The sequence below is a fragment of the Gossypium arboreum genome, chromosome 11 (genome assembly GCF_025698485.1).
Source record: "Gossypium arboreum isolate Shixiya-1 chromosome 11, ASM2569848v2, whole genome shotgun sequence".
NCBI classification, from domain to species: Eukaryota; Viridiplantae; Streptophyta; class Magnoliopsida; order Malvales; family Malvaceae; genus Gossypium; species Gossypium arboreum.
In genome coordinates, this window is record NC_069080.1 from 27,405,533 (window position 1) to 27,421,298 (window position 15,766).

The following is a 15,766-nucleotide window of genomic DNA, read 5'->3' on the forward strand; positions in this document are numbered from 1 at the left end:
ATTTTGACGTTTTAAAATTTTTAATTATTTTATTTGGATAAATAATTAATTTAGAAAAAAAATTAGGTTAATGGAATTTTATAAATTTAAAATAATTATAAAAAGAATAATTATATTAAAAATAAATGATATAAAAACATTCAATCTAAATATTGTTATATTTGTAAAATTTTATAAATAGTTTTAATGTAATAAAATTTAAAATATATATTATAATGAAGTAAAATAAATTTTTTAGTTTAAGTTTTTATCTTACAGTTGGATCATATGCATTAAATCAAATGAAATTAGAGAGAATTATTAAAATCACCTATTTAAGTGAAATTTTTAAAAAATTGAGCTATAAAATTTCCTTTTGAAATTACTCAAAATTTTGAAAATTTTCAATATATTTTAGAAATTTGAAAAACTTGATACAAATGAAATTCATTTTACAAATTCTTCATCCAAACACGCTAAATCTTTATAGTTTTCTCGACAAAGAAAAAAGTCTATAATTTTCATAAAATTACAATTTAGACTTATTACTTTTTAAATTAAAAATGTAAGTATAATTCAAACATTGATAAATATTTTTGTTAAATTCAAGTTTATTACGTCATTTTTTAGTTTCATGCTATCAAGTAATTTATTTTATTTCAAAATATTATACAACAAATTTAATAATGTTAATATTTAAACCTAAATTTTGAATTCTAAAAATAAAATAAGTTAAATTCTTACAAATAAAATTAAAAGAACTATATTTAAAATTTTACGAAAAATATAGAGATTTATAACGTATTTTAACTTAAATAATATAATAAATCCAGTCGTAGCCTTTGCCCTGGACGAGCCCTAATAAGCAAACTAGCTTTGAAAATGGAGGGAAGAACTCTGTGACATTGGCGCGCTAAAGCAACGGAGTTCAAAAGAAATGGCTACACAAGAAGACGATGAAGACTATATAAATCCCCCTGAAATGATCTTGCCTGATGAAGAAGATGAAGGGAAAAGCCTTACCATGCTAGGTGACGGTGCAGTGACGCAACAACATTGTATCCGTTCGATCGAGTCAACGGTGGTGATTAGGCAGCTTCCTTCGGAAGGGATTTCTTTCCAGCTTTGGCCAGCCGCTACGACGCTTGTTATGCTCCTTGAAAACCACCGCCGTTACCCCAACAAAAACCTCCTAACCGATTTGTTCACCAGTGGAGGTAATGATGATCGGAAACTGAAAATCCTTGAGCTAGGGTCCGGTACTGGGCTCGTCGGAATTTCCGCAGCCGTCATGTTCGGAGCTAATGTGACGGTGACAGACTTGCCACAAGTCGTCCCCAACCTTCAATTCAACGTTGAAGCGAACGCTGACGTAGTAGCTCGAAAAGGTGGGACCGTCAACGTGGCTCCATTGAGGTGGGGAGAGGATGATGACGTGAAGGTTATTGGGCGGGAATTTGATATTGTTTTGGCCTCCGACGTGGTTTATCATGCTCATTTGTTCGAGCCGTTGATCGAAACGCTACGTTTTCTGTTGAACGGATGTGAAAAGATGGCTTTCATTATGGCTCACTCGAGAAGGTGGAAAAAGGAATCTGTATTTTTCAAGAAAGCGAACAAGTTTTTTGATGTCGAAACCATACACACTGAACCTCCGAAGGAGGGATCTAGACTTGGAGTAGTTGTTTATGTCTTCCTTGGGAAAAAGCTAAAATGTTAAAAGGAGTTTGAATTGACCAAAAGATTGCCGACAAGGTTATGATTAGTGAAGTTGATAAATAAGTTCGATTTCTTACGCATTTCTGTTCTGTTGTTTCATTTCAGAGTTCAAATACTTGACTGGTTGCTTACTGCCTCCGGTACAACAGTTACTCGCCAGCATCAGTGTTAGAACTTTTAAACTGGACTGAGAGCGATAAAATTGAAATCTAATGAACAGCATTTTACACCAAACCCAATATACTGTGATTGTGCTTACAGCAAAAAGTACCAAAACCCATGTTGATCATCCATCGGGAGTTTGAAACAATAGGGAAAGAGGAAAAAAAAGTATCCTAGAATCTACATTCACACAAATGACAGCCATGCTCCCTTTCCTGTTGCTGGTGGCCTAGTCACACTTGAAGCATTGCTTTCTTTCACCATTCACAAGTTAAAAACTCTTAGAAATAATAAATGCCTCCAAAACTGATTCTGGGCATTTGAGTGCCATCTTGTCATAAATAATAGCAATACATACCACTGTATGGAGAGACTCAAAATCATCGCTTCCTTAGTTGTGAGACTTTGGATACTGCTTTCATACTTTGTGAATCTCTAAAACAAACAAAGTGGACCAGTGTTGTCCCATTTGGATAAACGGCAAATACACTTGTTCCCAGTTTCTTGTTGCAGAGAGAGCACATACTGTCACTCGATATCTTCACTACAGCTTTTCGTTGGTTGTAGAGTTCATCCTTCATCTGTTTCAAATACGACTTCAGATAGATGCTTGAATGAAAGAAAATAAAGAAGAGAGTACTTTCCAAGGAGCCCACAATATTCATAACAATGTATAGTATACAAGTTATTATATGCACTTAAACAATTTACGTACCTGTAGGTTTTCACTCTGCCTCAAGCTCTTGATAACAGAGAAGTTCCTGTATGCTTCACTGGATTTTTTCAGAAGAGGTCCAAGAAATGGAAGCAAGTTCTGCAGGCAGAAGACAAGTATCCTAAGAAAGAGTTTATAATTGATCTAGTGATGCACTTGATGGAAACTAACAACTTAAATATCTAAGAGGCAACTGCATCGGGCGCATTGTAATCGACTCAAGATTTTAGGACATACCTGTAGTTTAGTCTCCCTGGGTAACAGTCTAAGTGCCTGAGCTCCATTGATTCTATCCCACCTTCGGCTCAAAAGATCAAGTACCTGATCAAGCATGATAGAAGAAGCTCCTTCCTCATTAGATTCTTCAGCATCAGCATCACCATCACTCCTACTACTATCAGTGTTACTGGGACTAATACGCATATCTTCTGCACCTTCTATTGAGGCAATTTTCTTTCGTCCCCCTTTACCTTTAAATGAAGTTGCTGAACTAATCTTCGGGATGCTTACGTTTGGGGATGATACTAAATTTGTAATTCTCTTTTCAAAGTTCTTGGTTGTCTTTTGAGGATTCAGATATATCTGTAACAGAGTGAGGTATATATTGCCAGAAGATTTTGCTGGTGGTTGATGAACAGATGACTCATAAACCCGATCGCAATAGGCCAGTGCCAGTTCAGGTACATTAAGCTATCAAGATCAAGAGAAATCAATTTACTAGGAGCATATTAGCAATGAAGAACAAGTAATTTAAAAAAAAAAATTGGGGGAGTTGGGGTATCAATGAACTAATACCTATGCAACTGTTTTAACAAAAATAAGTTGCAGTAACCTTAGATCAATCAAATATTCAACACCTTTTAGCTTTTTATATTAGCCATCTTTCTTAAGAAGGAAACCAAATGAACCAAAGCCATAAACTACCTTATGAACATATAGTGATAGAGCAAGCTCATGTTGGTTCATTTTTCCCAACAGAATCGCACGCTCTTCAAATAGAGCATCTGGAGGAAGACGTTTCAACAAAGCCTCAGGACTGTATCCTGAGATGCTTTCCAATGCAGACAATAGTTTCTTCCTGGTTGGAGAATAAGCCTTCTCATCCCATATCTGTTGAGCACTTAGTTCTGAATACCATTCAAGTACTTCAGAGAGATAGATTTGTACCTACATTAGTCATTACTAGTAATATTAGCTGAACTATCACCAATGCAAATGGCAACAATGAGAACTCCAGTGGCTTTGAACATAATTGAAATAAGTTAGTTTCATAACAAACAAAAAGTGTTTTACCATTTCATTTTGCAGATTCCCTGAGATCCCATTTTCATTCATGGCAAGCATAAGCTCCAAGTACCTGCCCTGCATGTTTGGAGCATGCTGCTTCAAGTAAGAGTTGACCAAGTCTGCTGGAATATTTCCAGACAAAAAAAGCTCAATGGTTTGTGTTGGACAGCTTTCAAGAACAAGCATTGAGAACTCAAGTACAAGCATGGGATCAGTGCCACAAAGAGGCTGCAAATAAACAAGACAAAGTACTCAGCATATAGAAATTTTATTACAGCATGTTCTTCTGACCATGGAATAAATATTGCATCAAATAAAAGCAATTATATATATGGTGCTAACAGAATATGGTCCAGAAATCAAGCCATAACAAAATTAACATTATCTTCTCATATTAGTCCTTTTATGTTTCCTTTTATCCACCACATCCAACCCAACACATAATAAGAGCAAGTTTCCTACTAACTGATAATCTGACCTTGAGGTATTCAATAATTGACTCAGGACTGAACTTTTGGATGGGTTCAGCCTGCAATTGGTTTGATTTTGACTCTTCTACTAATTGATGTAGAAGTGTTAGAGCCTCCCGATGCATGGAGTTGCTTCTGTAAAGTTCTAAAAGAGCTGCATAATGATGCCCTTTATGAAGGATCTCCTCACATATTTTTGCATCACAATAGTTAAGACCTTTCAGCAATTCAACAGCTGCTGAGGATTGTCCAGTAAGAAGCAGAGCTTGGAGGAGGGCTGTATCCAGTATAGCTGCCATCTCCCTAGCAGCTGAGTTAATTGGAACATTACCACGCCCCTAAGAGATAAAACATAGTGTTAGATCATCAATTTATATAATAGATATAAATATTCTGCAATTTTGGAGGAAAAAGATATTGGACATTAACAGAAAATCATTGCAAGATTCTTTTATCAACGTATCATGATTGAAGTTGCAAATACTTTAGTTGGTTTTTGTCAAAAGAATTTGCACTTCTGCATAAATCCAAATTCTAATGTATGAATTGACATAGAATCACAAAATAAGCTTCGCAGTAACAAAAACATAGTGTCATTTACAAAAAGTGGAACTAGCATCACCTTATTTGATTTCTTAAACCTTGACGATGTAAAACTATCCCCAACAGCATCTAAAACTACCTCTTCAGTTCCCTCAGCAGCAGCCTTCTCTACAATAATGTATCTCTTCTTCTGTAGGAACTTAATAAGAGCCATAAGAGTATTATGGCTCATTTTCTTGAACTCAAGTGCAGAATTCTCATCAGACTCCGATAGTTGTGGAAGGAAGGTTTCCAGATCATCTGACATTCCAGATGAACCTCGTGAAAGTTGTGGAGCGTCCAGAGAAAGGTCCACCAGCTTCTCGGGCTCTGGAACTGCAGTTGTTTTGGGAAGAACAATGGACTGATACAAAGAAAGAACATAAGTAATATCCACTTGAGATGCCAAAAAGTGCTCCATTGCTTCCTCATAGCACCCATTGTCAAAAAGATAATGAGCGTATCTGCCAAACATGAACATTTAATCAGAATGTATCACTTGAGGAACATACAATAAGCCTGAATAACCAGTTGAATTATGATCATATGCCAGGGAAAATACAGTTTTCAAGTAAGAAACAGACGTTTCTTATGCAGTATTTTGTTATGATTTCTTGAGAAAATAAAGGTGTGACCATGTGCACTACAATGATGATGTGGTTTTAAAGATAATATAAGCTTTGCGAATAATTCACTATTTCTTATTCAACTTGATATAACCGCACATAACAATAACTGCTAATGAGGAAAAATCCACCTTATATGAATTGAGCCCTCCTTTGCAGCTCTAAGACTTGCATCTTCAGGTGGAAGCAGCTTACACAAGGCCAGTGCTTCTTCAAAATTTCCAGATGCTGTTAATTGGACAATCTGCAATGCAAGTTGGAACCTTTTAATGCAATAATCAAAGCACTTCAAATAAGGGCAAACTGTGATGTTAAAGCATAAAGAAAAAGGATCAAGATCCATAAGAGAACAATAAACTTCTTAAGTATACTAGGAAATAGGAATACCTGTGCACCAAGAGGAACAGGAAAGAGTCCATAAACAGATTTTTCTAAGGCTACAACAACGGCATTGTTACTTTTTGTAAGACGACGAGCACCGGGGAGTACAATTGTCTGTATCAATGGATAAGGAACTCGAAGAGAGCGAATCTGCAAAGCATAAATAAGTGAAAGTGCTTAAATATTAAGACAAGCAAAAAACCCCTTTCTTTTAGCATTTAGTAACACCCACCTCAACACGCCTAGGAAATAGAGCGATAGCATATGGTTTCTGAATGACAACAACAGTAGGAGCTTCTGACCAACATATCCTATCAGCTTGAAGAAGCTTTCCATTTTGATCCACAAAGACACCAATATTTTCCTAAGTGACAGCAGGAACCACACTTGATATTACTCTTCGCTAGCTAAAACATCCATAATGTTTAAAACAAATCATGAAACTAAGTTGTTACCTTCCCAAGAATAAGTTCCCCAGAGGGAAGAGCAACGACCAAAGGTGGTGCTATCTTCCCCGAAGAAAACACCTCTGACAACGCACCATTTGTGGCATTTAATATCATGTATTCCCTTCTAATACCTACACATATGTTCTCACCACACCATGACATTGACTTTACAGTATCTGGTACACCAAAATCTTTCACCTCCACGAACCCTCGTCCTCCTGCACATTAACTTTCGTATCAATTTCATTCAACAGTCAGCAGGCAATAACCATTAATTCCAACAATACAAAACAAATTTACCAAATCTGAATCAAGAGATCACATCAATAAGGCTAGTTTGATTGCTGTTTGCTTTTTGATTAATCAAAAAGTTGTTAAATAGCAAAACCCTAATTAACTAAAAATAAGCAAATTATTCAAATGCCACACTAATTGTAATAAATTAGTCTAGATTATAGTAAAAGCATGCATTCGTTTTACAGAAATAATACATTTAAAAAATAATTGTTATTTGCTTTTCAATTTTCATTCAAAAACACCATTGGATTTTATTCCCTTCCTTTTTAATAGAAAAAATAAATTGAAAAACTAAAAAATTAAAAGAGTTGAAACATTAATTCATTTGTAACTAAAAAAGAGAAAACAGGAGAAATTCAAAGAATTTACCGTCGTGCCTGAAAATACAGACTCTCTTTTGCCTAGCAAAGCAAAGAAAACCTCTACGGTCATCCCAAGAGTAGACATTAGCGCCTTTAGCTTTGGTGATCACAGCAATGGTCTCTAAATTGGGGAGCCGATGAAACGCGATCGATTCAGAGAGTGATAACAGTAGCTCTCTCGATTCCAGTACTTCCATTGAAATCAGAGGCTTCTTTGAAAACCCTGCAACGGTTCTCTCCAGCGCGTAAGGTTCCTTCCGCAACGCGTGCGGGTCGGACGGTGGAGATCGGTCAGCGCCGGAGGAATCAGAAACGTAGATTCGAAGAGAACCATCGGAGCAGCCCAGCAGCAGCTTCGAGCCGTAGGATTCGATGGCGTCGATCTTAGTGGGACAATCGGTGATGAGCTGGAAGGAATCATAGGCGCTGTGCACCATTTTTGCGGATCGTTTCCGGTCTGTTCTCAAATTATTGTAGTTTTACTCCTGAGAATGAATATAATTACGACACCGTTTCTCATCAACCATGCATCCAACACCAGCCTGATGCGTTGTCCTGTGGCCCCGCGCTTCTTAGTACTCACAAAACTCCAATTACAAGCTGCCAAGTCGTGTTCCATAAGTGCAAAACAGTCATGGACCCGGGGTGGTCGGAACCAATGAACGAAAACAATCAAGGATTAAGCGACAAATTTCCTTCAATGTTCGGCCCAATTCAGTTCTCCTTTTCCTAAAGCAAGGGTTAGGCGGCCCACATTTAGATGATTTTACTTTTTTGGAACAAATTTTCATTACCTTAATACATAATTTGATGCGATATCTCTTTTATTTTTTACCGGTTTAAAGATAAATTTAGCCATTAACGTTTATATGTTTTGTCAAAATGACTCTAATTTTATTTTTGAGCCTTTTTTAGCCATCAACCTTTATTTCTTTTTTCAATTTGCTTTTTTAACAAACTGTTAAAAAAGTTAACGGAGATTATGTGAAATTTCATATGTGGAATATTTTTAATGAGATGTAATGTATTATTTAAGTAACCCAATAAGATAATTACATGTGGAAAATAATAAAATAAATAAATCATAAATGAAATTAAACTCCAAGGATGAATCGAAAAAAGAAATCTTTATCGGCTATACCTCTTATTTTTATGAAGAAAATGAATCTTTTTATCTAAGGATCAGAAAAAAATGGGTTCGGAGCTCCTGCGGGAATGATTTGGAAGATCCAAAACCAAAAATATTGGTATTTGCTAGCAACAACATAAGTAAGGCAGTCAATCAAGATAGATTGATCTGAAATCTTATTCAAATCTAATATAGCACCTATAGGTACATAAGAAATGTATTGAATCGATTCATTAAAAAGAATCGATCCGATCACAACTTCGACTATGAAATTCAAAGGGATCAAATAGGAAATGATACTTTGAATCATACAACTATAATGAAATATACAATCAACCAACATTTATCGAATTTGAAAAAGAGTCAGAAGAAATGGTTTGATCCTCTTATTTTGATTTCTCAGACATATAGATACAAATGGTTAAATGGAAGCAAGAATTTCCAGGAGCATCTGAAACATTTCGTTTCTGAGCAGAAGAGTCGTTTTTAATTTCATTTATGATTTATTTATCTTATTATTTTCCACATGTAATTATCTCATTGGGTTACCTAAATAATAAATTACATCTCATTAAATTTCACATAATCTCTGTTAACTTTTTTGATGATACTTTTATCAAATATGTTAAAAAAAGTAAATTGAAAAAAAGGAACAAAGGTTGATGGCTCAAAAAGGCTCAAAAATACAATTAGGGTCATTTTGACAAAACATGTAAACTTTAGTGACCAAATTTGTCGTTAAGTATTTTTATCTAATGTGGTTTTCACATTTGATAAAAGTTATAAATTGTGATACTTGAATATAATATTATTAACTTTTTAGTGTTTAATTTAAGTTTTGTAATTGATTCGATAATAATTCATAATTAGCTAATAATATTAGTAATTATTTTTATCAAATCAATTAAAACTGAATTAAATGCTAAAAGTTACTTTTGAGTACCAAAATATATAACTTTTGTCAAATATAGATAAAAATTAGAAAATAATAAAATAATACCCCATTAGAAAAAAAAAGAAAAGGTTAAACTCACGTGATATCTTAAGCCATTTTCATTTTAGTTCAATGATGGTAATAGTACTGGATACATGCAATATATCTCATATTACATTTTGGTCACTTTTTTAGTGAAAGAGTAAAATAATTTTTCCGTTAAAATTGTGTCATTAAATGTTTATTTTAGTGCTTTTTGTACAAGGGATAATAGTAAATCTAGCCACTAATTGTTGGGCAAAAATAAATTAGTGACTCATCTTTACATATTTATTCAATTTGATTTCCACTTTTTTTTTTTTTTGAAGCAAAGTGGTCATCAACCTTTCATTGCTGGCATGATTCTCTTTTATCTTATATACTATATTATCAAATAATTTATTTTTTTAAAATTATTAAAATACAAATAAATCACAAATAAACATTATAATTCTAATAATTATAAAAAACTCTTTAAAAATAAAATTTCTAAAAGTTATGCCAAGTTAACCAACCAAATTGTTATTTTTTATTCTAAAATATTTTTAATTTTGAAGCAAGCATATATATATATATACACACAAACTTATATACATTAATAATATATAAAGTGTCGGTATTTGATACTATAAAAGGAATTACATTATTTAACCCCATTTAAGGAAAAGAAGGAAAAGTGTAATCTTTTCTTAAAGATGTGAGTGAGTTATTATTAGTTTTTGGTAGAATTGTAGAAATATGCTGAAGAGAGAGAGAGAGAAATTATGCCATTTTTTTTATTAAATTTATTGTTCTATTATATTTTTGGAGAGAAAAAGGAAAGCACGTTTTCACTAATGTGGCAGTGAAAACGCTTTGGTATTTTTTTCTTATGATTAGAAATTAAAAATTTGTATATTTATTTTTGTTTATATTTGAGATAAACATGGTTATAGTTTTAAGGGGTGTTTGAATTTACAGTGGTGCTGTAGAGCTAAATGACTTACAAATTTCATCTGCCATATGAGTATGGAGCCATCACCTAGGAAGCTAGACTACATTGCAACTCAAGGTCCCAGTTGGCGATGATTATACGATCTCGGGTTGAAGTTTAACTAGGGCTTCAGGTTTACAAAGGTTATGCTGTCAAGAGATGGAGCATAAATGGGGCCATTGTTGATAGTGGTTATGCAAGCACGACAATGAGTTTTTCTCATTAGAAGAGGATGCTTTATAAAACTCATACATAACTACGAATAAGAAAAATGCAGTGGTGTTTTAATATAATCAAGTAATTTATTTTACCCATCTCCACCAAAAGCGGTAACCTTATTACTATAACCTATGAAAAAATTGGCGTGTAGCAGATTTTAGTAACAAGGTCACTATCTTTGCCCTTTGGTGTAGATGGATAAAACAAATTACTTGATTATACTGGAAGACCTCTGTGATTTTCTTCCTCGAACTTGTGTATGGGTTTTATAAAGCATCTTTCTCTAACGAGAAAAAAACTCAATTGTCATGACTGCAAAACCACCATCAACTACAACAGAGGTTATGCTTCATCCTTTTATAGCATAACCTTTGTAAACTTGAAGCCTTAGTTACACTTAAACCTGAGACGGTATAATCACCATACTCACACGACAAGTAAAATTTATAGGTTACCTACTCAACAACATCATCGTGGACCCAAACACAACTTAGAATTTTGACTATGTCTCTTTCAAAGTGAGAGAGAAATAAATCTTTAAACCCGGAAGCCACAATAGTTTTGAAGTTGTCCTCCAACCATCTCATCTCGATCCGACTACCCCTAAACTTGTTTGGCACCTTCCCTAGTAGTTGCTTGCATGTTGCACTCTAATTGACAGTAATCACTGGCCCTATAACGATTTCCCCATTGACCGATAAACTGAGTCGTAAACTAGCATCCTCGAGTGTAATTATACATTCACCGTAGGAAAAATAGAATGTATGTATCTTCGGTCTTCATCTTTCGACCAAAGCATTGATAAGTGAAGAATCTAATTTAGTCCCTCTAAAGTCTAAACATACAAATCACGTACACAAATGTCCATAAATAACATCAGATTATCAATTATCAAAAGGAAAGAAAAAAGCAAAGAGATTTGAATCATTTGATTGCTGAAGAATGCATGCAACAAGGAGGAGAAAGAAATGCGAGTTTTTTAGAAAGCAAATACGAAAGTGCATTTTCATCATTTTTATAATCAAATTGACATTTAATTAATTAATAATTTTAATTGTATAGATTGAGAAATGGCCTCCTCCCTAAAACCAAATTCAGAGTAGATCTGGATGGATTCGAACCACCAACCTCTCGCTCCACTCATTGCGAATGGTATCGAGCACTCTACCGTTTTGAGCTTACAGATCTCCTTTTGTGCATAGTAGAATCCCCTCCCCTTCGCCCTTTTTAAATATAATTTATTTAGAATAAATAAAACATTGATGCTTATATTCAGAACGAAATAAATTGACATAAATAAAAAAAATACATGAATAATCGAAATTTAAACGATAATTTTAATGTAAAAACACACAAAAAATGGAGGCCATTAACTAAAACCCTAAAACGGCGATGAAACAAATATTTTTTTTTATTCTCAAATGTATATTGATTTCCCCTTTGTACGAAAATAACTATTGGAAAAATTAATAAAAAATAACGACCGTTTCCAGATCCAAAACGAAAAATTTTCCATTTGGTGCTAATCTAGAAATCGATTGGACATTTTATACTTGTAAAAAAACAAAAAGAAAACTAGTTTTCTAAACTCAAGCAGTGAGCATGAATTTACATATTCACAACCTAAATTCAAAACATTTCAGACTTCCTTTCCAGGTGAGAGGCTTCAACCTGCAAAGAGAACTTAACATGGAACTGGAGAGATCTTCGTCAAGTAATTATTATTGCAAGGACAAGAGAAGTGGAAAAACTAAATATAGAAGTAACTCAGCAAAGATGGCGTAACTCAATGGGAAAGAAAATGGTATCTTTTTTTCATACCTGCTATAGCCATATAAAATCTGCCCTAAGATGTATTTCAGCGTAATTGTTGAAGTGCCAATGAGCAACATTATCGTGCAATATGAATGTAAAACAAGACACCAGAATTTACGTGGAAAACCCCTTGATATTTCAAGGGGAAAAACCACGGGACCGTAGTCCGCTGAAAATTTTCACTATGTAAAGGAACTTGTTACACGGTAGACATGTACCTCGTATGACCAACTTCAACAACTAACAGTAGTTCTTCAACACTAAGTAGAGCTCTGCACCACGTAAACCAAGAGGGGATTCAAACAATTAACTCTTGCTTCAAATTTGCAACTAATGAATAATCTTCCAGGAATAGACCTGCTACTGCATGTGAATTTGAGATGATCATCCCGACTAGGAGCCCTCCAAAGCTTTGATCCCTTGCCTCTTATGTCTAACCATGCCTTCGGACATAAATCTTGAAACTTGGCAAAGCTAGATTTACAGTTCACCCTGTAGGCCTTGATTTCCAGTGTTAATATTGGCCAACATGCTTGACATGGTACACCTTCCAATATCTAGTGCTAGTGAAGTCCCAACCTTCAATCCATCTAAAAAGGAAGCCCATGCAAGGGCCTAAAGAACTACAAAAAGCAATACACACAAAAATACATGCCTCAACCTGCATATGGCATTCTCCTACAAGTACAGAGTTCGGTAATGCACTAGCAAAAATATACAGATAAAATACCATAGGAATTAAAGGGAATTAAAGTGGTTGCAGGCAAAATGATATGAGATGGAAATAAACCTTGAAATAGAACAATCATGATAGAGACACTGGTAATTTGACCCATAAATGGTGTAAACCTTTTAACGCGAATGGCCATCAAAAGAAAGTACTTTCAAGCTGTAGTATTGGCAGCACTTTTGAATCAATGATGAATTTCAGTTGAGAGATTGTGGAAATTAAGGGAGATTTCAATGCATCTTGAAAAAAAAGTAGAAACTGCACTATTTCTCTATATGAATCACAGCAATTGGAGATGTTCTGTTCAACTCTTCATTGCAAGTATAACATATAACCAAATTCATTTCAATGCACTTTAAGTTAGAACCAGTTTTTAATCAGACTACGACTTAAATGACGTTACCAAAATGATAAACTTATCTACCAATATTAATATTAATTACTTCTTTCTAAGTAACGTTAAGTTCATTTAATTTCATTTATACCAAAAGAGTAAATTGGTTTTAAAAACAAAATTTCTTTAAGAAAAAGAAATTAGACAGAGTCGTCAGCTTGTAAGTAATTGTTTATAAATAAGCTTTTTTAAGATTGAAAAATTAATCCGAGTTGAAGTAACTTGGTATAGATCTAATTTTGGAAACTATTTTTGTTATCATACTGATAAGACCAAAGTATTGTTTTCTTCAGAATATTATTGCACTGGAGAGCAACACAATTTTATCTCAAGATTCTGCCAAAAGGTACCTCTTTATACTTGAACAAACGATCCCATTACCACAAGGAATATAGAGATTATGGGTTCAAGCAGCAAGAGGCCTCTCCTCAAAGTCAGAAATAAAACCTATTGCTCTTCATCACAATAACACTCTAAAGAAAACAATTAATATAGTATTAAATTAACTTCGTACTTTTTTCAAAGATAGTAAATATAATTATAAATGAATTTATTTTAATTAAATTATTAGTGAATTCCTTTCAAAAAATTTATGAGTGATTTTAATAAGAAAAAATATGTTGAAAAGTAATGACAATAGTTAGATTAGAAAACATATTTAAATTTTAAAAGTAAAATTAGATAGGGCAAATTTTGGTTTTAAATATGTAAAGAATACCTTGGCCTTGCGATCGATGGTTTGGAGATCATGAACTTATTCCATGTAGACCATGATGATGGTGATGATGAATTGGATCATGAATCCATCCCGAATGGTGCAGAGTATCAAAGGAAAAATAGTGGAAAGCGAGAAAAGAGAAAGAAAAAAAAATAAAAGAGCGGGAAACACCACACCACAGCAGAGGGGAGAACCCGGGCAACCCCGTGCGAACTCCCCTCAAAAACACCAAGAAAATAAAATTTTTATTAAGTTTGGGTGACCTGCCATGCAAGCGCACCTGTCATGGCAAAGGTCTTGGATGACAAAGATAGATCAGGACTCAGCCCCTTCCAATCAATATTAAGGCCCTTTTGCCCTGACATCTTACACATCCTTTCATAAGCATAACAACCTGTGAATCCCACATAGGCCATAGATCAGACGGCTGAATTAGAACATCGGAAGAACAACGCCATCGTCCAAATCCTCATCCAAGTATCTAATCTTTCACCAAACCTCCCTGAAAAAGTTAAAATATTACAACATCGACAAAGATGGCCTGTGAGAATAATTTTCGGCCAAAGAAGATAAGACGAAACATACGTAAAAGGCAAAGATCTTCCAAATTAATATACACTAAGCCATCCGTCGCCTGCTTCCCAACTTTAAAGCACCTGAAGCAATGTAAAACATAGATCTGGTAACAATAATACTCCTATCGTACAAAATCTTACATCAAATCGAAGTTCGTAAAGCGACGCAACCGATTCCGAAGGCAGAAAACTTGAAAGAAATATCATGGAAGATAAATCTGATCTGCAAGAAAAAATAAAAGGGCAAGGCAAGAAAGAGATAATTAGAGGGATAAGAACGAAACAACTCTCCCAACAAAACATTAATAAATAGGGAGACTTTTCAAGAATGGACGGTCAAGAGAAAAAAAACTCTTGGAAGATGAATGGGTGAGATGCGTAGACGTGGAATAAGTGGGAATATTTTTGCAGAAAATTAGGTAATGGAAGGAAAGGGCAAAAGAGTAAAACCATTTAGGAAAATATTACCAATAGTTGGGCACCACGTGGTGAATATGAGTTGTTTAGAGGTCTGTGTGAAATTGCGTTGTGATTAGGTCAAGTCGTTCTTATCAGAAACACGGAATCTACAGCCATATATGCCTCTTTCGTTCCGCTTCTTTGGTTTCACAAGATTGACTGCTTCCACCTTTGATTTATTACTTTTACTTTTTTTAGTTAATTCAACTACACCTCCTTAAATTACGAATTTTATTTTAATTTAGTCTCTAAATTTTGAAATATTTAATTATATCTCTAAATTGTCAAGATTATTTCAATTAAATCCTTTTATTATTAGAATTATGAAATAAAAATAAAATATTATTTAATATAATTTAAAATGAAAATTTTAAAAAAGATGTGAGCATATTTTATTAAAGTTATAAAAGAGTCTTTGAAAAACTTAAAACCAATATTTTTCCTATATTCATTTTAATACAATTTTACTTTATTTTATATTATATTATGTCACGTAATATCTAGTAGGTCATTTAATAATTAAATTTATGATTTTAGTAACAATAGAATCTAATGGTATAATCTCAATTGTTTGAGAAATTTGTAATTAGAATATTTTAAAATTTGAGACTAATTTAAAATAAGAGTTATAGCCAAAAGTGTTTCCCATATTAAAAGCAATGAATAATATTTGATTTTTGTGTTTGAAAGTAAAATTATCAAAATACCATTATTTGTATTAACTATTTAAAAGTATATACAAAAATGGTTTT

The 15,766-nt window shown here is 33.7% G+C and overlaps 2 protein-coding genes and 1 long non-coding RNA gene across 4 annotated transcripts; 1 reads left to right on the forward strand and 2 right to left on the reverse strand.

The window, feature by feature from the left end:
* Window positions 1–819: 819 nt before the first annotated feature.
* On the forward strand, window positions 820–2,220 carry LOC108473776 (uncharacterized). The gene has a single exon (XM_017775526.2). The coding sequence runs from the start codon at window positions 917–919 to the stop codon at window positions 1,697–1,699; it is 783 nt and encodes a 260-aa protein (XP_017631015.1). The 5' UTR covers window positions 820–916; the 3' UTR covers window positions 1,700–2,220.
* On the reverse strand, window positions 1,921–7,712 carry LOC108473774 (vacuolar sorting protein 39-like). The gene is made up of 12 exons (XM_017775524.2): window positions 7,037–7,712; window positions 6,377–6,588; window positions 6,154–6,285; window positions 5,928–6,071; window positions 5,672–5,784; window positions 4,955–5,378; window positions 4,341–4,670; window positions 3,869–4,090; window positions 3,500–3,742; window positions 2,813–3,265; window positions 2,576–2,674; window positions 1,921–2,441 (listed from the first exon to the last, which is right to left on the reverse strand). The coding sequence occupies exons 1-12, from the start codon at window positions 7,464–7,466 to the stop codon at window positions 2,241–2,243; spliced, it is 3,003 nt and encodes a 1,000-aa protein (XP_017631013.1). The 5' UTR covers window positions 7,467–7,712; the 3' UTR covers window positions 1,921–2,240.
* Window positions 7,713–12,158: 4,446 nt separating this feature from the next.
* LOC108473604 (uncharacterized) lies at window positions 12,159–15,157 on the reverse strand. 2 transcript variants are annotated; one of them, XR_008273871.1, is made up of 3 exons: window positions 14,566–14,952; window positions 12,496–14,482; window positions 12,159–12,410 (listed from the first exon to the last, which is right to left on the reverse strand). It is a non-coding gene; the product is annotated as an uncharacterized LOC108473604 (long non-coding RNA). The 2 variants fall into 2 exon arrangements; XR_001869767.2 differs by having other exon boundaries at window positions 12,159–14,482; window positions 14,566–15,157.
* Between the last annotated feature and the right edge of the window lie 609 nt (window positions 15,158–15,766).